General features: G+C 33.9%; 2 protein-coding genes across 3 annotated transcripts; both read left to right on the top strand.

The window, feature by feature from the left end:
* The first annotated feature begins 3,087 nt into the window (after positions 1-3,087).
* LOC145581853 (3beta-hydroxysteroid-dehydrogenase/decarboxylase-like) lies at positions 3,088-11,541 on the top strand. The gene is made up of 12 exons (XM_081638883.1): positions 3,088-3,469; positions 4,143-4,232; positions 4,328-4,461; positions 4,557-4,727; positions 5,899-6,015; positions 6,114-6,193; positions 7,626-7,830; positions 9,005-9,122; positions 9,800-9,974; positions 10,706-10,850; positions 11,068-11,131; positions 11,223-11,541. Exons 1-12 carry the CDS (start codon positions 3,232-3,234, stop codon positions 11,417-11,419), a joined length of 1,734 nt encoding a protein of 577 aa, XP_081495009.1. The 5' UTR covers positions 3,088-3,231; the 3' UTR covers positions 11,420-11,541.
* A 2,294-nt stretch (positions 11,542-13,835) lies between these two features.
* On the top strand, positions 13,836-26,069 carry LOC145582906 (flowering time control protein FPA-like). Of its 2 annotated transcripts, none has more exons than XM_081639956.1 (6): positions 13,836-14,234; positions 15,857-16,102; positions 16,465-16,596; positions 16,799-17,706; positions 19,727-21,071; positions 25,704-26,069. In XM_081639956.1, exons 1-5 carry the CDS (start codon positions 13,962-13,964, stop codon positions 21,057-21,059), a joined length of 2,892 nt encoding a protein of 963 aa, XP_081496082.1. In that variant the 5' UTR covers positions 13,836-13,961; the 3' UTR covers positions 21,060-21,071; positions 25,704-26,069. The 2 variants fall into 2 exon arrangements, with proteins under 2 accessions (XP_081496082.1, XP_081496081.1); XM_081639955.1 differs by having other exon boundaries at positions 19,727-21,075; positions 25,704-26,068.
* Positions 26,070-26,999: the final 930 nt, after the last annotated feature.

Raw genomic sequence — 26,999 nt, 5'->3', positions numbered from 1 at the left:
AAATATACACGTTCTTAAGTTTAAAAACAATTAAAAAAAAATTGAAAATCTTAAAGTTCAAATTAAATATACATATCATATATAGGTGCCTTACAAAATGATTATTATCATTCAATCTATTCATTTGGAATAAATAAAAATTATATAGAATCATTGTCTTTGTCATACGGTTGTACCCCTTTTACTCTTATAATGCTTGTGTGGTTTCCTTTAATTTATACATACTTTTTCCAATATATACATAATCATTTTCAACTTCTTTTTATTTTATTTTATTTTATTTTATTATCCTGTGTAATAAGAGATCAAAATATTGTAAAGGAAAATGTTAGTAACACCAAATAAAATACACTATAAACAAAACATGATAATTAAATAAACATTTACAATAACAAATTTGAACACATTGCTAGAAAATGAACATAGTTTAATATGAGAATGAACAAGTATTACAATATATATGAACATCTTTCAACATAAAAATGAACATATACCAAAAAGTCCAATGAACATGTTCAATACGAGAATGAACATTTATAAAATTTAATTGAGTATTTTTTTTAAATATAATAACAAACAAGTAATAAAAATTGAAACAAATTTATCTCTTTATATGAGAATGAACAGGTATAAACTACAAATGAATATGCTTAGATATAAAAATTAGTATTGTATTAAATTACAAATGAACATCTTTCAATGAGAATTAACATGTAATGCAAAGAAAATGAACATATATTAATATGAAAATGATCATAAATGAACATGAATTCCATTTAAAATGATCTTTTTGCATCTTAAATATGATAGATTAAAATTTACTAACCAAAAATCTTCATATAACACTTTTTAGTGACAAAATAAGTAAATATTAAATGATAATTGATGTTTCAATTTCATAAATCAAATAGATAATTTGTCTTTAATTTTAGTTATTATAATTTGATTTTTTTTTTTTTTTTTTTTTTTTTGCAATTATAATTTTAATATTAATCCTTCTACAAATGAACATAAGTCCATCTAAAACGAACATTTATAATTGATTAAATGTACAAGCAAAAATTCATCGAATAACAATTTTAATTAAAATATGTTATAATCATGGAAAATTCTTATAACATAATTTAATAATTATTATAAGAATCACTTTCATTAAAACTATAAGAAATCACAAACTCTAATAGAAATTTCTTATTAGATTTTGAAGAATTCTAATGATAATCTATTAAAAAGTGAATGAACAAATACTAATATATAAATGAACATTTACCAAAATGAAAACGAACATTTATTAAAAAAACACAAAAAAATTCCACTACGAACTAAATTTACATTTCTATATTCATACAAAATAGATCAAATAGTCCATTATATTAGGGCAATTGAACTGTTTTTTTAATTTTTTTGTCCAATTATTTTACAAGCTAATAACACACACCACAAGTTCAATCAACTTATAATAAATAATATCAAACATCATTCTACTATAATCATAAGAAATCAGTATTATGATAAAAATTATATGAATCATACTACTACTGAAATTTCATATTATTGGAAAATAAGGCAAATAAATTAAAAGAAATCACAAACTACTACTGAAATTTAATATATCTTGAGAAAATAATTAAAAAACAAGGATAAAAAGTTAGGGTTTGCAATTTTTTCCTTTAATAAATAAACAAAAATAACTTACAATTTGATTTCGACCTTTCATTTGATGAAATTTCCTTTGATTTTGTGATTTCATCTTTCATAAATCTAATATTTTAGGTGAGATCTAAGTGAATTTTGATTTTTTTTCAAGAGAAATTGAGAGATTTTTGGAAGTTTAGGAGAGAGAAAGTGGGTAAAATTTTGAGGTGAGAGAAAATGTAGTAGTATTATTTTTTTTTTTTTAAGCATTATGAAAGAGAAAAGGTTAACTTTTCTTTTTTTTTTGCTTAACATGATATTAATTGCTATAAATGGAAAGTGAGAGGGGGGGGGGGGGTTGTAGGTAATGACAATTAAATAAAAAAGCTAATTAATTCCAATTTGGAATGGTTTGGGCCATAATCCAAATCGTAAACCGAATTTTCACCCATACCATTAAATACACAAATCATAAATTATATATTTAAACCTAATTTCTTTGTTAGACAACCAATTACCTACCATCCTCCATTCTAATTTTCTAACATGACCATCATGATCACCATTTTCACCATCGCCACAACCACAACTTTTTAGTCACCCACCATCATCACCACCACCACAAATTTCAGCTACAACACTTGAAAAATGAAAAATTAATATTTTTTTTCTTAGTGCTTTGTATATAAGAATTTATTATGTATTACAAAAATAACAAAAATCTAAAGTAATTAGTTATAACTACATAAAGCTGATTTGCATGATTTTCAATGTCAAGATAGTTATATATTAGAGTGCGAAGGTTACTACTTACTAAATGATGTAGACGAGTTTAAGGGCCTATTCACATTTGCTGAATTGAGTTGAACTGAAATGAACTAAAAAGATTGGAGCTGAAATGAACTGAATAAAACTAAAATGAATATTTTATGAGAAAAGGAAATTAGGAGCTGAACTGAACTGAAATTAAGCTGAATTGAACAAGCCCTAAGTAAGAGAGACTTCATCTACATATATTCGTTTAGACACTGACCCAATTAGCACGGGTCCATCACAAGCCTAACACGACACGCCAAATGGACATGGACCATGTATGGATAATCATCAAAATTTGACACAAACTCGACATAAGCGAGACCGGTTTGCTTTATGTCACGTGAACAAACTATGTATGAATTCTAATTTTGAATAATCGATACGAGCCTGAGATGACACGACTATAAACATACCCCCTTACAAGACACGATGAGTCGATGACACCTCACACCGTACGACATGGCTCGTGCCACCTTACACTTAACCTAAATGAGGCATGAGTCTCATGACTAAAAACAAAAGGAAGATCGCAAAATAAAAAATTAAACATAGACGTAAATACGTAATAATACTAATAAATTCGTCCTTTAATTATCCTTTTATACTTTGTCAGAAGAATTAACACATCTTTTTGCAGCAAACTAAATTAGTGGTGGATACAGCGGCTCCACCACTTTCCCCCACCAAAATTTTCTCTCTCCTCTCTCAAATTCAATCTTTACGTTTCATTTTCCCCGCCATTCTCTCTCCTCTTCCTCAGTTACCAGTTACAGTTCATCAATGGCGGAAGATCACATCCCTAACCCTAGCTCCACCTGCGTCGTCATCGGCGGCCAATCCTTCGTCGGCCGATTCCTCGTTTTACGCCTCTTGAAACTCGGTAATTGGATCGTCAGAATCGCCGATTCTTCTCCGAATCTCAATGTTGAGCAGAATTCTCTCGTTTCTGACGCTGTTTCTGATGGTCGTGTTTCGTATTTTCAAGTTGATGTTCGTGATAAATCTCAGCTTGTTCGAGGTAATTTTTTTTGATTTTTAGGGTTCTTCGAAGATTAATGTTGTTGATTTGTTCATTTTATGGTGATAATTTTGATTTGTTTTATGTTGTTGTTGGAGAATTAAGCTGTAGAATGATAATTTGATTGATTTGGTTGAAATTGTTCTGTATTAGAAGTGATTTGGTTGAAATTGTTCTGAATTAAAAGTGATTTGGTTGAAATTGTTCTGAATTAGAAGTGTATGGTGGTGCAACATTGTTGGAGCAAATTGATTTAGTTAAAGGAGATTATCTTCGTTTTTATCGGAATGTAGTCATTTTGATCATGACCTCATTTTGTAGTGTTGTGATATTTTGAAGGACAGGAAGAAAATTCAATGCTGAAGTCTGATTTATTGATATATTGCACCGAGTGTTACAGTGTTGATATCTTATGTTTGTTCACGGAATCTAGTTTTATCGTTTGCCTACGATGAAGGATCACGGTGTTTTGAGTTAATATATAGGCTCATTGAGACTGCTTCTCATTGCTTTTGGATATTTTAAGTCTTGAGATGACAAGTTGATCTCTTCTAATATTACCTGTTTAAATCGGTCCCTGTTATCACTATCTTACAGTGTTCTCTTCTAATTGTGAAACCTTCAGCAGACTGAGATTTGATGACTTAATTACTCTTACTTTGTTCCACTGCAGCTATTGATGGTTCGTCCGTTGTTTTTGTTGCTGAAACTTTTGATGCATCCCAATGTAATCTATACGAAAGCTATATGTTCATTGTTCAAGGTAATTTATTTTCAAATGAAAATGTTTAATTCAGATGGAGTTTTTGATTGTTGCAGAACTACTACAATATGTATTATCTCTATGCTGTTCATCAGGTGCCAAGAATGTCATATATGCTTGCCAAGAGTGTAAAGTCAAACGATTAATATACAACGGTTCTGCTGATGTCGTTTTTGACGGTTCTCATCATATTAAAAAAGGGGATGAATCCATGCTCTACCCATGGAAAGTATGTATTCATTCGATGAAGTTCCTTTTCTTATTCTTTGTTCACACCTTTTTTGAAACATATGAGGTTCTAATTGACTTCCTACACTGATACAGTATACAGACATGTTAATGGAAATGAAGGCTCAAGCAGAAGCACTTGTTTTGTATGCTAACAACCATGATGATCTATTGACCTGTGTTCTCCGTCCCAGCAATATCTTTGGACCATCAGATACACATCTGGTGCATGCTATGGTGAATCAAGCAAATTCTGTCTGGGCAAAGGTCTGGTAATTATTCATGTCTATATCCTCTCCTTGACACCATCCCTTTCCCTGAGCTTGTGTACGGAATATGAGTAAGCCTATTTTTCTGGGTTGGCTTTGGGTGGAGCAGGGTTCAGTGTCATTGCAGCTTCTACTTAGTTAGATACCATAATGAAGTACATTCTCTAATTGCTTAAGTTACAGAGACTTGCTTATTGTATGTGCCAAGCTTTTTATTGCTCTTTTTTAATTTAATCAAACTATTGTTGGTCCAAAGTGAAGTATCAAGTATGCAACATTTGTAAGCAAGATGAAATGAAGAGTTTGAGAATTATAGCTGTTTGCCAAATGGCCCAAATAGTTTTGTATGATCTGCAATATAACATCGTCTGGCAGATTTCCAGAACTTCTCAGTGTAAGCTGTTGTTCTTTCCCTACATTCTTGCAACCCAAAGTGCAAAGAAATGTAAGATATTTTAGAAATATATCTAGGAATAGCAACTTGTTTCGTTTGGAAGCTCCTTGAAGCGTAGTGGCCAGTGATGAAATAAAATGCATGTATCCCATTTCCATCTTCCACACGGAAAGTCACAGTGTTAATCTTTTTCTTCAAGCCCTGGGTGATGTGAATATGTGATATACAGTTACGACACAACTGACTAACACAAGCGAACGACTCTAGTTTTGCAGATCTAGGGTCTTTAGCTAAAAATTATATTGAGAATTTAACTATGATGATTTTTGGAATTTAAACGCTTTATGTTGCTGGGTAAATTTTTTGTTACCATGGCAGGATAGGCTAAGAGAGAGGAGTTGAGTGACTGAAAGATTATAATTGATATAGATTGCAAGGGACAAATTGGAGTGGGGTGTTTGGGAAGAATGGGAACAGGATGAATAAGAAAGTGGAGGAGTAATTTTCTTTTTTTCTAATTTCTTTCCTATGTTATATAATTTTCAGATTTCAGATACCTTCCTTCAAAATCTAACTTACATGACTGCACAACTTTATTTGCGTTAATTTTCTAGTTTATATTTCGTATTCTATGCAACAATTATTCACTTAATTTTCTCTTCCCTTTTTTGTTGTTTTCTTTCATATGCTTTATGTCAGGTGTATATGCCAAATCAGTTTTTTCCCCTGTTCTTTAAAGTTAATTCCTTATCATGGACATATCTCCCTTTTCCAGTTTGTTTTAGGCAGTGGTGACAAGCTCTCTGACTTCACCTATGTTGAGAATGTGGCCCATGCTCATATATGTGCTGCAGAAGCTCTTATTTCTCAAAAAAATTCTGTGGCTGGAAAGGTAATTCATTGTTTTAAACTTTTTTTGCAGTCTTGCTCAGTGCATTTTATTACTATTTGGCCTTATATTTAAGATTTGCTCCTTGATGTCATATTTAGGCATTTTTTATCACAAATCTCGAGCCAAGGAACTATTGGGAGTTTGTATCTCGGATATATGAAGGTTTGGGATATAAAAGGTGCGTTGAAGTTTTATTTACGGAGTAGTTCCTCAATAAGTTTTTTTTTTTTTTTTAATTTTTTGCTAGGTAGTTATAAGTTCGATGGGAATGAAATTATATTTTGGTCACATTTAAGGCATTTTAGCTTTCTCTTCAGTGTTTGTTCACTGACACGGGAAGTGTTGTATGATTGTCACATGGTGATTTGTATCGATTGATGAAGAACCTAGTTCTCTCAGCCTTTGTTGCACAGAAACCTCACAAATGTCGTGTTTTCCCATTTTGAATCTCTAGGGAACCTAGTGGAAACCTCTTTTGGAGACTACTGACCACCATTGATTTCTGCCATATCTTTCCATATACAGTTGAATATATACTATAATATTTACCTATAATTGTCTATATAACTGGCTATACTTATATCAACTATTTGGATGTTCCAAATTAAAACGTGTTTTTCCTTTTCGTCACTTAGCCTCTTATACTTGGGACAAATAATAATTATTCATAGTTTTTGAAGTGAGCCTGATATGGCTTCTTTTGCGACTTTTTTCCACTGCTGATTCAACAAATTGTCTTGAAGAATTGTATTGTATCTGTTTGCTATATATTTAGAAGTATTTGAAAGCTTTTGCTGACTAAGATATTAGCATATGCTTCTTTCTGTTTTTGGACGACTTATCATCCTATACATTAGTGGATTTTCTCTTTTTTTGTTTTTAGAAAAAGAAAATATGGTCATACAAAATTGTACCATACTACCACTGTCCTTGTCTCCTTGATATAATGTGGATTTTTCCTTAGAGATATAATGTAATTGTCTGTGTCTTTGTGTATTGTTATTGTCACATGATGCATTTATTGTCAGTCACTATGCTAAAAGAAATGTCACCTTGAGCGACATGTACTTAAAGATGTTTGCTTGGTTTTTTAGGAGCAGTCCTTGGTTGTTTTGGTTAAAATACTTTTTTATCTGCATTTTCGTCTTCCACTGTATCGGTTAACTGTGTGTTTTCATTCCTTTCATTTTTGAGGTGGTTGGGCTCAATGGGTGGCACACTTTTAAAGTAGTTATAATGTTGTCTACAAAGTTTAGTAGTACAATGTTACCACAATTAGAAGATGAACTGTTGTTTTAAAAATTGGCCACGTGGGAATTGGAATTTACTTTGTTTTAGAGTATTAGTTTGAATCACTAATGACTTTATTTTTTTTTAATTTTTTTATTTTTTTTTTCTGGTTAATTCTATTTTATTTTTTAAAATACAATTTCTTGCTCTTAATCTCCCATGATGTATGGAGTTTAGTATTTTTTTTTATAATTATTTTACTATCGAAGTGCTACTAGTAGTCTAGTAGTATATAGTATTACTTGCTCAGTGGTTAGATTACTGCTTGTGCTTTTATTTGTTATGTTCTTTATATTTATTGTCAAAAAACAATAATGCAGGCCAAGCATTCGAGTTCCTCCTAAGATCGTCAATTTTTTGCTTCCGCTTTTGAGGTGGACAAGTTACAAACTGGAATCCGAATCTGATGTCAAGGGCCTCTTAGTGTCAGTTCAGTTTGCTATTGAATCGTCACTGTTTACCAGAACTTTTAATTGCTCTGCAGCTAAAGAGCACATCAATTACACACCTGTTGTTCCTTTGGATGTAAGTGTTTGACCATGTTGCCAACTTATCCAACGCTTAATTATTGCTTTATCCTATTTTTGTTGTGCCTCTGTTTATGTGGTTTACTTAGTTATTATTAAAACCTGTCAGGATAGATTAATAGTTTGCAGCAGTCAGAAAAGGATGCATCTTATGCAAGCTTTAAGGCCTTTCATTATATTCATATTGTTACTTCTAGCTTGCAACTTATATGATAGAAGTGACTGGTCTGTTTCATGTCATCTTTATTCATTTTTTTGGGATAACAATCGAAGTTATGCTTCTTTACCAATGTATATACTCATTTTTTACGTCAAGAATGAGATCCCTTGTTGGACACTTAATAGTGGACAATTAACTTAATTTGCAGCAGAACTTTCTATAGATCTGCAATAGGAAAGAGATAATCCCCTCTGGTACTAGTTGTCACATTGCTCCTACCCCTCATAATTAAGGATTTACCTTCACTTCACCAAATTACCCTTTACTATACTTCTCTCTTTCCTTGTGCATTGTATATAAGTGAATAAGTGGTAGTAGGTTTGGAAATGTACTCAGAAGCAGTTTTTTTTTCTTCTTCCAGGAATCTTGATAAATTTTTTTGGCACTTCCAAATACTTTAAGTGACTATGTTGTCTGGTCTGTGGGAACACATTGCAACTCTGTCAATTAAAATGTTATAATATCTACTCTGAACTACTATAATTTCCTAGTAATCAATATTTTGTAAGAAGGAACCCCGACATTGTGGAGATATTTTCCTTAATAATAATAATAAAAGATAAGAAAGTAAAGGTGATAAAACACAAATATACTGCAAGTAGGGAAATTTCTCTCTCTCTCCCAACCCTTGATCCCCTGACTTTGAGCATACCATTAGAATGATTAGTAGGGCAATTTCTAATATAACAGACACATTTCTACTCACATGAAGCAATGGGTGAAGATGTGAGCCCATAATTATTTTTTGAGTTAGTTCTGTAAAACCTCTAGCTCTATCTATCATTATCTAAACTAGACTAAGGAATGTATAATGTCTTCAGATGATGTTGTATGTTTGTGGCTCTTTTGAGTTATTAGTTCAATGTTAGAGTCTTTCTCTCTTTTTCTGAATAATGTATAAAGAAGGATTGTGAGAGTTTATAATCAATTTGTGTGCTCTCACTGGCTGCAGGAAGGTATTGCTTTGACTGTCAAGTCTTTTTCTCATTTGGCTAAAAGCTCGTTACCCTCTAAACAACGCCAGTTTAAGGATTATTCAAAAGCAGAAGAAATTCTGGGATATGGGAAAGGTTGTCACTTTCTCCTATTGTTCTTCATATATCTGATTTTCTTTTAGCACAAATATGTGCAATTATTGTTGTTCAATCATCATGCCTTGAATAATGTGCTAAAATCTTTCTATGTAAGCCCAGTTCTCAAATCTCCTCTCTAAGTAATGTCTAGGGAAGAATCTCAAGTCAGCATCACCACCTTTCTATGTGGAGGCCACTTGAGCCCATGTCCTTCAATTATCTAAGTCATAGTGGGGTATCATTGCTTCTAGCTTTTTCATTCAGTCATGATATGCATGCATGCATTGTTTGGCATGAATGCAATGAACAGTTCCTCTGATGCCAACCTACATATTCAGCTGTGAAATTGTATGGTGACTAGTTTGGCATGAATGCAGTGAACAATTCCTTTGATTCAGCCAAAAAAATTTTTGGATGATGATTTGAAAAAGAAGCCTTATTGAGAAGTTGCTTCTCTTTTTGCTGCTCGTGTTTTAGTATATTTTTTTTGTAAATCATACATGTTTCATGCCTGAACTATTGGTCTTAGTGTTGTTCTTAGTCCTTCTTTTGCGCATATGACACCTATATGACATCCGGAGGATGGTATTTCTTGTCAGTTTTATCTACAATTTTAATTAAGTTTGTTGACTTTTTCTCTAACTTCATTTTCCTTGCTTTTTCTGAAAGTGCAGTTGCTGACATATTGCTTTGGAGGGACGAGATGGAAACATTTACATGCTTTCTTATTACGTGTGGATTGTTCTACTGGTTTTTACTTAGTGGACGAACATTCATCTCATCTACTGCTGGGCTCCTTTTGCTGGCCATGTTTTTTCTCATTGTAAATAGCATTCTTCCAGTTAACATGTAAGTGTCGACTTGTTGCAATCTTTAGATATTCATGCAGTTCTGTGCTTGAGTTATGGACCTTATGGTACCTGTGCGGTCTTTTATTTCTGCCACATCTTTTGTGAACTTATACTCCTATATCTCTAGTCAACCAGTTGGCATATCTTAACCGAGTCACGGAGTCACCCCAAAATGGGCTGATAATTACTGGAGTGTAATCATTACTTTCATCCCAAGTTGTAGAGTGATTGCCATGTTACCCATCTACAATAGTTGGATAGCAATTGATATTACCCCTTGAACATGTGAAGTGTTTCCATGTTGACTATTTACAAACTCCTAGGACTTAGTAGTGTAGTTGGTGAGTGTAATTTGTTCAACAGTGTTGTGTAGGGGGGGTGGGGGGGTGGGGGGGTTGGGGGGGTGGGGTGGATCGGAGATAGATGTTTGCTGAACGTACACTTGTTAAATATCAAGGACAATATATAGGGACTTCCCATACTAGATAGGTGGACTTTACAACTTGGAATGAGGGATTGAGGGGATCAGGAGCATTGGACTTCCCATAATAGATAGTGTTTGATGAACATACAGTTCCTGTTGCCTATTGGTCCAATGCCTCATATGCTTATTGGATTTCATATTTTTCTGAGAAACTTGGACTGTGGTACCTTGTGTGGAAATTACTTTTCAAGAGATTATTAGTGGGACCAGTTACTTAAATGTTTTTACAATGTATTTGACTTCAGCTTCAAGAAGATATCTATCCCTTGTTTAGCAATCTCAGAGCCAACAATGAGAAACATGCTTGACAATGTAGCATTTATTTGGAATGAAGGGGTACAATTTGCTAAAACGTTGGCGCACGGAGAGGATTGGAGCTTATTCATAAAGGTACCTATATTGTCTCTTGTAGTGATTTGATGTGCATCTGCATACAACCTCAAGTCCTCAACTGTTACATTTTTCCGTGGTATGAACTTAAATAAAGTTGCTAGCTATACCTGTTTTGCAGATTATGATTTGGCAAATGATAAAAAGTAATTTATATAAATGTTGATGCTGTTTCTTTTTCCCAGCTTTTTATGTGCTCATTTGTTGATTATTACAGGCAGCAATTCTACTGTGTTTTCTCAAGTGGATCTCACATTCATTAACCTTTTTATTAGGATCAGGTATATTATCCATTTTTGACTTGTTATCAATGAAATATTAAATGTTTCTTGTTCCTTTTATTTTCCCCTTACTTGACCTGGATGAATGCAGTGCTCGTGTTTGCGTTCACGTCATTCTTTATCTATGAGCAATATGAAGACGAACTTGATCAATTTTTTAGGGTGGTTGTCATTGTTGCAAAGAGTTTATTGACATTGTTGCTAAGAAGTCTTCCTCCGTCCATTATCTCAATCCTTTCTGCTGATGATGAGTTGAATGAAGAACAAAAGCAACCTGTTGTGAAGTAAAGATTGTAGATTTCTTTAACTCCATGTATACACTCACCATGTGATCTGATAATCTTAGATCATCAGAAGAGGCAAGCCATGAAAATCATGATTCTGAGTCGTATGAGGCACATAAATTTGTTTTTTTCTTGGTGTGTGTGGGGGGGGGGGGGGGGGGGGGGGGGGTGGGATGTCTCTGAATTTGGCTGTCAGTATAGTTGCTTCAATCCACATTTACTGTGGTTATACATAAATAAGCCCGATGCTGTTTTCTGTGAGTGTCTTGCCCCTGTTAATCGCGGCAACACATCCTTGTCGGTCAAAGATTTTGTGTGTATTATGATGTATATCCGTGGTTTGTACCATCTTATTAACATCAGAACTGTTTAGCTTACTATGGATTGTTAGTTGAGCAAGTAATTGCAGTGAAAAAACTGAGAATTTTGTACAGACTTTTAAAGTGACAAAAAATCTTGCGTGGACCTGGTCCACGATAATAAGATTTATACACATGTAACTGGTATTATATTCAACATAGTTACCTCTAATTTTGTTATAATAACCTTATTTGTGTGATATTTAATGTTATTATGAACTTAAAGTACAATATTATGTTGAATACTGACCTAATTTTAACATAGTGAGCTTTATTATTCATGTTGACCATTATATTAAAAATTTTATTAAAAAAAGTAACCTCTTATAACTTTTATAATGTCACACTAACTTATATTTCAATATTTTTTGACAAAATAATAACTTTTAATTCAACATAATAACCTTTATTTCAATGTAGTGACCTTTTTTTTTATTAATAAAACAATCATATTGTATCTAATGTTAGTGGTCCACAATAAATTAGTGTGAACCAGGTCCATTTAAGAATTTTTATTAAAGTGATCACGAGGCTTTTCTTTTTCGTTGGTGCTCAACGTGCTTGTTTAATAGCAATATTATTATTATTTTTTTTTTTTTGGGGACAAGAGCAATATTGCATATCTAATCTCATACTTAAGTCTCATGTAACATGCTTGTCAATTTATCTAGGTCAATCCCCTATTTTCCTTAATTAATTCACGGTGATGGGAATATCTAACTTATTTCCTTAATTGAATTTATTAAAAAGTAAAGTGGAAATTTCAAAATATGGGAATTTATAAGTCGTTACATAAAAAAGTAATTTTATCAATAAAGCATAAAAAAAAAACTTTATTTAAAGGTAATTTTTGATTATTTTAGAACAACTTTAGAACAGATTCACTTTTCTTTTCTCTTTTAAAAAATAAAATAAAATTGTGTTCTTTATATAATTATATGCGTTGGTCTCAAACCTAATTTATCACATATCGTCCACATAGGATTAGTTGAAGGTTTTATTTTTAATTAAAATAATATTAGTGTTTTCAGTTAAAGGCCTCTATTCTCGACAATGATTTTAGAATCCGTAAAAATAATTTCAGTTCAGTAAAATTAAGGTAAGTAGACAAGGCCTTACAAAAAAAAAAAAAATCTCTTATGCTATTTGTGTTTTTCTGATCTAAGTGATTGTTTGAATAACGATATTTTAACGATTAAAAGTCGGACATACACTCTTTCACATCCCAACTTACACCATAAATTATGACCCAAATAACCCTCTACGATTGACTATTTTAAACCGTGAGCTCCCTCTTTTTGAAAGTTACACGCTATAACCTTTCTACAACTAAAGCCTTGTTTTGTTAACCTTATTCCATTTATTCCAGGGTTAATAAGTTCAGATAAGTTTGGAAAAGTTGTGATAAGGGCTAATCAGGCTACAAAGTTTATTTTATAACTAAAATAAGTTCTAATCGGGTTAATAAGTTCAGATCAGTAATAATCAGGTGAATAGAATACATCCAGTGACCTTGCTGTTATCACGCTGTTAATGAACTCCGTTTTATTGATTCAACCAATGCTAGTGGGGCTTACTTTGCATCTATTGATTTTTCTTTTCTCGATTAGCATGTTAAAAAAAGTTCCATAAAAAGATTTTAAGGGTCGTTTTAGAAAAAAAAATTTACTAATGCCTTATTTTACATATTAAAAAAAGTCTCGATTTGTGTATTATTATTATTCTAGTTGCGACAATTGCTCAAATATGATTTTGGGTACATTTTATTTCTAATGAATACAAATTGAACTAAATATCGATTAAGGTGAAGTAAACATAACCCTAATCGATCCTACGTGAATAGTACTCCGTATTAGGAGAGTATTAGTATACGAGAAGTTTGAAAATCATTGACCACACGATCTACAGTGATACACTAATAGAGTACACGACTGGTAGTGGGCAGCAACAAAACAAAACGGTTGCTAATAAATTTGTGCGCCCACCAACTCACCGTCGTTTCGTCTTTCTATATAAACACAAAACCCAACCCAATCTTCTCTTACATCCTTCTTACTCTTTCTCTCTCCTCAGATCCCTTCTTTTCTCTCTCTAATTACAAACCCTAATTTCAATTTCTCCCCAATTTCTCCCTCAATTTCTAGGGTTTTCTCTTCATAAACAAATCACGAATTAATCAATCTAGCAATGCCGATGAAGCCGAAGAAGCAACCCTACGCTTCAGAAATCGACGCAACTTCAAGTCATCTATGGGTCGGAAATTTACCACCAGAAGTTACCGAATCTGAGTTGACGGAGTTGTTCGAGAAATACGGATTGATTGACGGAATTACTTGCTACGCTTCCAGGAGTTACGCTTTTGTTTACTATAAGCGTGTTGAAGATGCTGTTTCTGCTAAAGATGCTCTTCAAGGGTTTTTAATTAATGGGAATTCAATCAAAATTGAGTTTGCCAAACCGGTTTGTTCTTTTCTTTGGATTTTTGTAATCGAATTTGTTTTTATAAATTTTGTGTTGATTGGATTTGAATTTTGTGTTTTTATTGCTGTTTGTTTGCGACAAAATCTCGAATTCGACTCGAATTTAGATGATGGTTAGATATGAATTAGGGATTATTGTGGTATTCGGATTATCCGGTTTCGAATATCAAACTCATCTCAATCAAATTAGGTACGTCGATTATAGTTAGTTTACACCGCATGATTAATTGAAAGAGAGGATTTGGTGATGATCAATCTTGTAGTATATAGGAAGTATTTTTGCTCGAAGTAGATCAAGGTGAAGTTAATAGTTTGCAGCAGTAGGCCAGTAGTGTAATGAACATCTAAATCTGCCGACTTTCAGCTACAATCCTTTCGTTTAAATTGGTTTATTCGCGATAAAATTTATTTTCGGGTTAGGTTTTGCTGTAGTTACATTCAGCGCAATCCTTTACGATCAAACTACGAATCTCTAATAAATCTTGTTGTCCATTAATGAAAATTATTCATACGAACTATTAAACAACTATTACTTCTTTGTTGCAGTCAAAAAATCGAAAATAGATTGCATTAGACCCAGGTTTCGTAACACAGAGGAACATCATATGTAACCTAGATTAACAACTAAGTCAATCGACTAACAACATTACTTTTGAACTGTTGTTTATCTTATCTGAAATCAAATTCATATTTGCCGTATTAACTTTGATGCGCAACTTGAATGTATATATGCTGAATGGCATCAAGTACCGATCCAATTCTCTTTGCACCAGCCTCGTAACTGAGTTGTTTATGAATCCTTATATAGTGGTTTCCACTGATTTACATGCAATCTACCCTATCAATTTTACTCCAATGGGTTAGGATGGGGTCGGATGTACCTATGGATGCTATATATACTAGTGTTTCGATTCAAAATGCAATACCTTATATACTTCTCAATGGTTAATGCAATCCAAAGTAAACAACTATAAATTGCTCTTCCTTGGATGATATCAGCTAAACAATTTTACTCACAATGGCGTTACAATTGAGCGACTGTAGATAAGTAGTGTATCTGTAATCAAAGCCTATCCATTCACAATATAAGATAGTCACATGGTTTTATTATCGTTAGGAACAACCATTATTTATGTTGACCATATTGATAAAACAAAGCCAAATAGATTTAGAATTGTCATCTTTGTGGAAATGGGAATTCCGTGCCAATTCATATTGCCCAAATAACTGTTGCTAAGATGCCATATTTGCGGCGAATGAATTTGTTGATCTAATTTTCTAGTGCAAAGCAACTGCATAACATAAGGGCATATGTCTATTCCGTGGTCTTCGTCTTTATCAATCTGCACCAAAGGTCAATTAATTGTCAAATTGCCTTACGGGAGGTCTTATGTTGCAATTCTGTATTCTTTTGTCTGATAACTTGGAATCATGAGAATTGTAATTTTTTTATAAAAAAATCCATGTACTAAAGATTTAAAAAGAGTTGTTAGTCTTTTGTTGCAATTTTTTTGGTTTGCGCTACAATTTTTAGTCCATTATATAGAAAATTTTAAAGCTTTTCATGTGTTTAGACCTTCATAGTAGACATTGGACTTGCAGGCTAAGCCCTCCAAGCATGTATGGGTTGGTGGATTTGGTCCATCAGTCACTAAGGAAAAGCTAGAGGAAGAGTTGAGTAAATTTGGTAAAATTGAAGATTTAAAGTTCATTAGAGACCGGAATACTGCACTTGTTGATTTTGTGAGGTTGGAAGATGCTTCAGCTGCAGTGAAGAATGTGAATGGTTTGCAAATCGGTGATGATCGCATTCGTGTTGATTTTCTAAGATCTCATCCTGCGAAGAGGGTTAGTATATACTTTTTTAGAAATGCTTTCAAAATTGAGCTTTGCATTTGTAAATAGGTATTGTAATGTAATGCATGGGTGCTGCATTTCTTTCTACTACTGCAGAACAACCACTTGCTTGCATTCCGCTCCTCTCTTTCTTTCTCTTTCTCAGATGTCTTGTTTTCTATCCTTTATTTCCTTATTTCACAGTAGCTTTAGCATGAATTTCAGCAGTGTTCTGTTATTACTTGCAAGAAGTGCTTAGTTCTCATAACTGGTTGCTTGACCAACACCTAATTATTTTCTGAGAGTTCCCTCTCCTATTCACATGTGATTTTTTATGATCTAATTATCTTGTTTTGGATTTTGCCACCTAACAGGATCAGTCTGATTTCCATGATCCGGGAAGTGCACAATTCAAAGGCATGGGGGGTTTTGATCCATCTTGGATTAATCCAGACATTTCAAGGAATTACACTGAGCCTACTTATTCAGGGCACAAGAGAATGCAGGTATGAACCTTAAGCTGTGAAGTGTTTAAGCAAATAAAACTTTTCCCTGACTCTTAAAAACATCATTTTTAGCATCAGTTATGTGGGTTTGTGTAGACCCAAGATATGCTTTTTATATCTAGTACTTTATTAGTTAATCTTACGAGTGAACGGGTTTGCAAGACTCTTACTCTCTTAGTGAATATTCTTTTTTTTTTTCCAGCCATCTCAACCATTAGGAGGACGTAAAGTGGGTCAACCCAGTAAGGTTTTATGGGTTGGATATCCACCTTCTGTTGTTATTGATGAGGAAATGCTGAATAATGCCATGATACTGCATGGAGAGATTGAGAGAATAAAATGTTTCCCTTCAAGACATTATTCTTTTGTAGAATTCAGAAGTGTGGAGGAAGCAAGGCGAGCTAAGGAGGCCTTGCAAGGAAGACTTTTTAATGATCCTCGAATTTCAATAATGTTCTCCAACAGTGATTTGGCTCCTGGCAAAGATTTTGGACCACCATATCCAGGATTTAGAGGGCAGAGGCCAGAAATGTTTGGGAATGAGTTTTCTTTTGGACCACCTGCTCACATAATGGATGCATTTCCTTCAAGTCGTAATATGATGCAAAACAGTTTCCATGGACCTCCTACTCCTAATGGTGTGCTTGGACCAGGTATGCCTCGGCCATTTGGGCCTAGAGGGAGTATGGATCCATTATTGCCCAATCCAGATTTTCATGATCCCAATATGCATTCTACCATGCCTGAAATGACTGCTAATGCTCCAGCCAACCAAAGAAAACCGTCTCCTTCTGCTGCTGGACTGCTTCCACCTCCCTCTTTTCCAGGTAGGACATCTTATAAGACAAGTGGGTGGGATGTTCTTGATCCAAACCAGCTCCCTAGGGAACCAAAGAGGTCTAGAATAGGTGGTCCAACAGGAAAAGGTGATGAATATATTGCAAGTGACCAACCTTATACTGCTGGTCCTGCTGGAATGGGAGCTGCAAAAGGAAATGTTATTGGGCGTGCTAGTGAAGATTATATATGGCGTGGTGTCATTGCCAAGGGTGGCAATCCTGTCTGCCATGCTCGATGCATACCGATGGGAAATGGGCTAGAGTGCGAACTGTAAGATTTTCTTCTTATATTTGGGAGTTTTCTCATTTGATATAGTTGTTTTAACGTATTAAACTTCTGTGAGATATGTTTTGGTGACCAATCTCTTGTTGGAATTGGCTGTTAAATGTCACCTATTTGTCTTGGACAGTTTTAAATCTTATAGCTAAAGTTTTAAATCGCGATGCAATTGTGGATCCTTTTATGCATACATTGTGGAGGGTTTGTGGCTGTGGCGGCCTATTATATTATTACAGTCATAAAAGCTTAAATTCTTTGCCATCCTAAAAGATTCCTTACAATATCACAGAATGTGGTGATGCAGCCACATTTTTATTATATTTTTATCTGGTTTTAATGATATGCTTTTTCATGAATGTCAAAAGAATATGAGTCTGTTAGGTACTTTGGTTCACCATCAAATAGAAAAGGGATATGAAAGGTATTAGGGGGAGGAGTGCAATCATAATATCACATCAAGTAATCAAACCCGTTTCTTTAGTGACTTGTTTGATGGTCATCCTTTTTTTAACCTGCCCTTATTTTTTTTCTAGTTCCCCTCTCCCTCTATCTCCTTCTTTTGATCCTCCTTTTGATCACTTCATCTCTCTATCTATAGTTATCTTCCTCTTCCATATTTCTGATTACTATTAAAGTTAATTTTGATTTTGGGGAGAAATTAACAAATACCCATATAGCCAAGTACTGGGATCAAAATAAAGTTTTTTGAAATAAAAACATCAAACACCAACCTTTCCCTTTATAGGTTGAAATGAGATTTCCCTTTTTTCAGTAGCCATCAGATCAATGTGTGATTTGCTTCTATGTGTGATGCGTTTAAGAGTCGTATGAGCTCAGCTAGCAGTGACATCCCATGCACTAGCTTTAAATTAGTGTAATAGTCTTTGTTCATTTCCACATGCTTGTTATTAAATTTATCTTATGGAGCCTAGTTTCTGTTTTACATCCCTGAGTCAAGAGTGTCAAGGCTTTCAAGAGGACATCACTTTGAAACTGAAAAGGGGGCAATAAAGAAGCTTTGTAGTATTTAGGCACCCTATCTTTACGCAAGATTATTGATTTTGCAATGTTTAGGTGCTCCTGTGATTATTTAGTGGATAATGTGTTCTGGGTCTATGGTGCTTTGAGTAACTGAAGGCCTTACTAGAGAAGGTTTTATTTATTTATATGTTTTATTATTCATCTGTGGTTGGTGTGGATATTCATGAGGCTGAGGTAATAGTTGGTGATTGTGGATGTGTGAATTCAGAGTAATTGCGAGGGGTAGGAGATAGAGAATAGAAGAGGTGTCCATGGATGAACTTTCTGATTGGCTTGTTAGTTTTTAGATGTGTGATGGTTAACCTCTGTTAAATCTGATGACTGAGCTGTCGATAGGATAAAGTTATTGATTAGTAAAGGAGTGAAGCTTTTCTCATAAATGTAAGTTGTTATCTTTAATGTTATTGCTCCCTTGGTGATCTGGTTGTGCAGCTTGGGCTTAACTTACTCCCCTGTACTGTGACATGGTTATATTTGGCTGAGCTTCCACTGATTCTTTTTATATGTTTATAAGCCATCTAGGTATTATAGCTTTATCACAATATCTAATTTGTTTCTGGATGCCTGGTGAGAGATTTTGATTGATGAGTGCCACCTTTAAACGGTGAAATAATGTATTAAACTTGGGTTGTAAGCTCTTTTGTCACTCGTAACTCACTTGCCTATTTCCTTTTTATCTTCACATAATCTGTCACTTGTAACCCTTATGCCTGTTTGTCTGTTGTGAGCTTGGGGAATTACTATATACTGGCAATGTTGCTGTTGCACAATTGTGCCTTTCATTTGGAAGGTGCTATGTGGTTTGAATGCATTTCCTAATCTATTTGTCTTTTTGTTTATTTTTAATAATTTGTCACAATATTGTTGGTTTACACACTAATATTATAACAAGATTGGCTGTATTTAGTTATATTTCTGAACTCGATATTGAATTTGTAATGTATCTTAATGTGTTTTTTTTTCTTTGCAGACCACAATCTGTTAATTGCTCTGCAAGAACAGGGCTTGACATGCTGGCAAAGCATTATGCTGGTGCTATTGGGTTTGATATTGTCTTTTTCTTGCCTGACAGTGAAGACGATTTTGCTAATTATACCGAATTTCTGAGGTATCTTGGTTCAAAGGACCGTGCTGGGGTGGCTAAATTAGATGATGGGACCACATTATTTTTGGTCCCGCCATCAGGTTTCCTGACGGACGTTCTGAAAGTGAATGGGCCTGAGCGATTATATGGAGTAGTGCTTAAGTTGCCTCAGCAAACCCCAGTTGTCCCTCCTCTTTCTCAGCCAGTACATCCGCCCCTTCCTCCCATTCAACAGTCAGAGAGCCAGTTGGAGCCTCCTACACAAGAATACGTAGCTCCTGAAAAAGAGTTAGCTGTTCATATGGATTATGGTAGAGCTGTACATGATGATACACATTCAAGAGTATCCTTCCCAAATGCATCTGTTTCACAAAATCAATCTAATGAAGGTGTTTCTTCAACACCACGACCTGCAGTTACATTAACACCTGAGCTTATTGCTACACTTCATGCATTCCTTCCAGCCAATTCCCAATCTTCAACTGCTCAAAGTGCTCAGCCACAATTACATCCCTCCACCACAGGACGTTCTCAACCTCATTCAACAAATGAGAAAGGAGCTTTCTCACAGGATTGGAACCAACAGCCTCAAGTGATTGATCCAACTGGTCAATCTCAACAGTTTGGGATGCAAGTGTATCCTAATGCACCGCTGGTCAATAATTACCAGTCATACGCGTCCAACTTAAACATGGGAAGTCACCCTGTTCAAGTTCCTCCTGCAAATATGCAAATGCAAAATCCTTTGTACAACTTTCAGGAGCAGAGTTCTGTTTCTTCTAGGCCTCCTAATGTTCACCCTGTTACAGCACAAAGCCAACAGTTTGTGCCACCAATGCAAAATATGCAGCATTATCCCTCAGATCACAATATTCAGAAGGGTTATGGGATGATGCATGGAGCACCTGTTGGCTCTTATGGAATAGCAGAAAGTCAGCAGCATAGTGATCCAGGTTTCTACCCTAATCAAGCTGGTGGTGCTAATGTTTCCCATGCAGAGATTATGGTGCCAACCTCAAATGGAAATATGAACTCAGAGTCCTTAAATCCACCTGAAAGATCGCAAACATTGCCATCTGGAGTTGGTCAAGGCTCATCGGAGGTTGAGGTTGACAAAAATCAACGGTACCAGTCCACTCTACAGTTTGCTGCCAGCCTTCTCCTTCAAATACAGCAGCAACAGCAGCAGGCAAGCTCTCATATGGGAAATCAGCAGTGATATTTCTATTTGGTAGGTAGGTACACCTCATCCAACCGTTTTTGGTATTGTCTGGGCATTTCCTGATTATTGCTTTTTTGCTAGATGTTGTTAGCTGATTGGTGGTTTATTTTTCTGATTCATGTGTCCATGCTTCCTTTTTTCTTTCTCATAGGGGGGAGGGGGGCGGTATTGTTATGGGGTTGTGAGTCCAATAGCTGCCAGAGTCCAAAAAGTTATGCTATGTTGAAGGCTTCTTTTTATGTGTTAGCCGTCATAACTGGGTTGTTCTTTTGCTTGTGCTCACTTCCTGAGTATTATGGGTTTGCTGATCATCTAGTCTTTTTCCGTTTGGGTCAGGGTGGGGGGGCTGGCAGCTGTTGGGGTGGGGGGGGGGGGGGGGGGTGAAGGAAGGGGATCTATTTTGCTTGTGAAGATCTTCAAATTCGTTAACTCTGTATTATTGTGATTGGTTTAGGAAATTTGTTTTTTATAACAAGCATGCTTTTAGATGAAATTACGGTTATGTGTATACACTTGCCTTTTTTGTTGATTAATAATTTTGATTTAAACTTGACTTGGCTGAAATCCCTTGAGGTAACCTTTTGCTATTGTTAGGAAATTAGAGTTGGCCGTGTGGACATTAATTGTTTACATATCTTTCTCTTACCCCCCTCTTTACCTTACAAATATACCAGGCCTAATTGACTTCAAGTAGAAAGCCTAGTAGAAAAGCCAAAGCAGCTACATTAGTGCAGTAGTACCATTGTATTTGTCATCTAGCAATTTTATAAGTAGAAATATAGACTTTTAGACTTTAGTAGATGATATATTGTATCTGTGAGGTTTATTAAGAAGCAAGATCATTTTCTGACGTTTAGAGTCTAGGTCAGGATTATGGGTGTGAAAGGGGTGGTAGATATCCATAGGAGGAATTATTGAAGAAATTTTGCTTTTAAATTGGGAGATAGTTGGTGTTGTGGGACAAAGGCAGTCATTACCTGCTTAAAGTGGGTTGAAAGTGGAAATTTAGGATTCTGAGAACTATTACAATAAAGACTTCTTACGGAGAAGACTTTCCAGTAGTCTTCTTGTACATTTTTTTGAAGTCACTGTACTAAAATTTAGAGGTGTTGGTTAGTGATATTTTCCTTTACTTTAGGTTTTATTTGTGCTACTGTACCTGTTTACCAGTGGTGTTTATGGTAATCTTTCCCTCGTTCTGTGGATAAGTGGTTCTTCCCTTTTTAACTTTATTTTGGGGAAGGGTGGGTGGGAGGGGGATTGGGGGAAGGAGTTTTGAGTATTTCTGCATTGTCACCTTTTTGCTTGAGTCATTACCTTTTGTTTTCTCCTTCGGTTGCATACCTTTTGTTTTTAGTATTGCTGAATGCTGATGCTGTGAGTCTGTGACCTTTGGTTTCTGCTATGAAAGCATGTCATAAAGGTGCCTTGTGTGTGTTTGATGTTTACATGTTGAAAAAAAAGTCAGTTTATATTATTTTTGTGCATCTTGCTCATGTTTTTTTGTGTAGCTACATTCTTTGCTGATCATTTTATATTTGTTTGGCCCTCCTAATTAGTAAACCTTGTCTATTTGTTGTAACTATTGACTTGTAAATGTTTTTTCATACCAAGTTTTTATTATATGTTAAGATGCATCCTCCATGTTATTCTTTTTGGATGGGCAATGAGATAAGATGAGATAAAACGTTGTTCGGGAAGGGGGGGTTGCAAATTATCATTACTAGTGATTGGAAATTCAGAATTTATGTACGGACTAGGGCGGAGGAAGTGAAGATAATGTAGAACATACCAAATTATTTCACATCTATAAGAGTTTGAGACACGCAAATTTGCATGTCACAAGTTTTGTTAGCAAACAATTTGGGACGAGAAAACACGAGGTAGTAGAATTGGGCAAACTGTTAAAACTGCCAGTTTACTGTATTTCTTCATGTTTGCAGTGGACTATAATAATTTATCAGGAATGTGTATGGTAAAAGCAAGATTAGAACTAAAGAACAAGGTAAATCTCGGGTTTGATTGCATTTGTCGAATAGTATAAACTAGCTAAGGACTGTGCATTTCTACTTTTAATAATGTTAACTTAAACATGGATATATGTAAAAAAAAAAAACCTGAACTCTGCTTAACTGCACATATGTTGAACATTTGAACCTGAATCTTACTAAACAAACTTATCTGTAAGATTGAATGTTATCAAAACTTGAATACTTTTCAATTTCTGATCTTATTAGGACATGTAATTTACTTATTTTATATTTGAACTTTAGTTCTAAATTACAACTGGATTTTGTAAATTCCAAATTCACCTATTCCAATTAACCGTGTCTGCCTCACTTCATTATTGTGGTGCTACTTTCTACCTGTCTAAGCTAGCCCGTGCTTCAATTAATGGCGAAAACTAAATATTTATCTTGTATTTCGTCAACACTAATTATCCCTCTTACAATGAGTTACGAAAACAACCTAGGACGCAGAGTTAGTGACCGTTATCTGATTTTACATTTTCCTTTTTCAATTTTAACCAACTTAAGTGAGTCATTAACCCCGGAATTTGACCAATTTTTGAATGCTTGCCGACTACCAAAGGTTTTGTATGAATTGCATGGTGTTTGGTGTATACCAAATCAGCCTAATACTCGATAATAATCCATAACAGCTGCCTGTTTTCAGTTAGCCATTTGGGTTCAACACTAGTGTCCGCAATATCGCCCTAAGCCAGTCAACAATAGCAATTTTGTTTCGACTTTAAAACAGGTCTATATGAATGTTCTGTTGGGCAGTCTAAATCGGCTCAAAGGTTAAAGCTCTCTAATTAACTAATCAGATGGATCCAAAGATCATTAAGTTACTAACGTTTTGAATCAAATGCTAATCACTCCTTTCTCAACCCGCAAGATATATATTTGCGAGGCTCAACTTTACTTTCAAATTACGCGTTTGTTCAGTCAATTGGAGGGATTATTACTTTGTGAGACGCAAAGCTATAAGGGTTTGTGTTGAAGATTTTTTTTTCTTCTTGGAAATTATTTACATCTCTAGGCATCCTTCTAAAGCTAGGAAAATTCAATTAAAATCTGGCTAAAGAAAACTTAGACCCATCTCTTACGCTTAACTCGATGATTAATCATGTGAATTACAGTGTTGCTTAATTTTTGGTTCAAATTTTGAGGAGCAATTATGTTATAGTAATAAACTTTACTACGTAGTAGTGTAGCATCTTGGAATTATGTTAATGTGCCATATTGAGTAAAATACTACTCCGTACTGTAAATTCTAAGGGTTGGGAGCCGAGACGAGCCGAGCCAATATAAACTTCACGAAAAAATTAGGGTAGCTGAGCCAATATGAACTTCACTTGATTTGAAATTTTAGCTGTTATTAACAGGTATTCGCTGTATACAATGCGCTTATTTGACTATCAATTTTTTAAGGGAATTTTCCGATAAAGTTCAACTTTTCTAACTTCATACATAGCGAAAATTTATAGTCAAAGTTCTTAAAGTTTGGTGTAGCTAATTTGATTGTCTTACGTCGGCCTAGAATCAAACATATAGCTTGTTCGTGTAAATTTTTTGCATTATACGGAATTACCGAGTAATATACAAAAGGCATCTATAATAGCTTATTTAATTTGATATATGTAGTACTTCTTTCGACTCAAACCTAGTGAGGGCTACAAAAAATCAAAATAAGCTCTAGCTAATATGGTTGAGGTTTTAGGGATGGTACCTAAGAGATTAAATTTCGTGTACATTATGTGGCGTCTAAGTGTCTCTAATGAAAATGATCATAGGCACGTTCAAAAAAAATATTAGTGACGGTATATAAGGAATTAAAGATAGAAAAAGAATAATAAATTGTGAAAATGATTGAATTTAAGGTGTTACTTCTTTGATTTGAACATGTACGCGTCCAACCTGCTTGACCGAAAGGTGGCATAGCCGAATAGTGTATACAGAATCAAATACTGCTCAACTTTTGGGTGGGATTAATTAGTCACTATATAAGCATTAAATTTACCTTTGAAAACTGTATGTAATTAGGAATTTATGACAAAAATACGCGTAAATTAGTGTAATTAGTGTGTCTTTGTCATTATTTCCTTAATTTAAACAATTTTCTAGAGTATATTTAAACAATTTTCTAGAGTATATTCTCAAATTTCTTGCTATTCAATAAATTATTTATCTACTTTACAAAAAAAAGAATAAATAATAGGTGTATTAATTCAAATATTTTATTGTTTCATCCAAGCTTCCAACTCAATTGAAGCACAAATTTTCCTTAAAAAAAAAAATCGAAGCAAAAATTAATTTTCTTGTATTTGCTTAAAAAGCTTTTAGGGAATTTTCAAGAGTTAGGATCATAACAGCTAAAATGACATTCTAGCTTTTATTAAAGACACTATTTAAGTACGTCAGTGTGAGATGGTGTCATTTAAATTTTGCTCGATAAAATATTGAAAAACAATAAATAGATAGCAAAGTTGAACATAACACCTTATAGATCTAGATGATAACTCGCACCCAAATTTCATTGATAGTGTTTATTCAATAAATTTTACATTGAATAAATGTTGTGATTAATTTTACAAGGGTAAATTTAATTAATATATTATTTTTCCATTTATTTCAGGCAGTGTAGAAGTTGAGATCTGTCTGCATAACGAGGAACAGATGCAAAGTTGCTGCGCGCTCAGGGGTTAAATAATTGGTAGTGGACTAGGCTAGTGGAAGGAACTAATTTAGTTTTTTTTTTTTTTTTTTTTTTTTTTTTTTTTTTTTTTTTTTTTTGGGGTGTGTTAAGTTGTGCTTCCTCTTTCCCTTTTGTAAGAGTATAAACATACATTGGTTTTTAGCAAATTTTCTTTATTGTTTCCTCCCTCCAAGTTTTTTAAGTATCACATTTACCAAATGCAGTGTAGACTTTAATATTATATAGCTCTCTCATCTCATGATCCTCACCAAAACCTTAAATGACTTCTTTTTTTTTTTCTTTTTTTTTTTTTTAATTTTAAAAATTATACTCCCTCCGTCCCCAAAAGTTCAACCCTTTTGGCTTAATTTTAGTCCTAAAATGATCGATCCATTTGCATTAAAATACACATCAATTTACAACAATATTTGTTCAAAATTAGCTTTCCCATTTAAAATTTTGTTTTTTCAAATATTTTTTAATACTTTCTCTCTCAGTTTTTTACAAATCTCATGTAAATTTATCTTTTCAATATATTTTTACTTCTTTCTATTTAACTTTCTTAATACCCGTGAAATCAACCCAAAAGAGTCGTTCTTTCGAGGACGGAGGGAATATATTTATTTTCTCTCACAATAAATATTTTTTTAAATTAATTAATAATTCTATTATCTTTCTTATATAATTCTTTTATACTCCAACTACCCATTTACATATTATTTTATTAAAGTTAATTTAATTGCCTAAAACTATGTGTAGGTCAAAATTTAACTCTTGAAAAAATATGGAGAATATAATAAATTGAAAACGACATAAACACCAAATAGCTTAGCAGGCCCTTTCTCCTCTGCAAGGCACTTTATTTTCGGAATAATAAGTTTATTTTTTAGAAAGAAAAGAATAATAAATTTAAATAAAAAATAATGAGCTTAGATTAGTTCAGTTGAAATAGTATATCAATCGGATATTAATAACAACAATTTGAAGAAAAAAATCGGGGAGGGAATTTTTTACCACATGATGATGACACATGTTATTTTTAATTTTTCTTCGGTACTTTCCTTGTTCTTAAAAGATGGTTACAATTGCCATTTTAGGTGCACCCTATATTGATTATATATGGAAATATTATAAGTGAAATTAACATTAATTACACCGATCGACGTGTGATTTTATCATGCATTCTGAACTTAATACTATTTTAAGTAATATATTAATCCCCTACCTAACGCCCTG

This window comes from Chenopodium album, chromosome 15 (genome assembly GCF_948465745.1).
Source record: "Chenopodium album chromosome 15, dcCheAlbu1.1, whole genome shotgun sequence".
NCBI lineage: Eukaryota > Viridiplantae > Streptophyta > Magnoliopsida > Caryophyllales > Amaranthaceae > Chenopodium > Chenopodium album.
The sequence above is the reverse complement of the archived record's forward strand: the minus strand, read 5'-3'. Positions and strand labels throughout refer to the sequence as shown.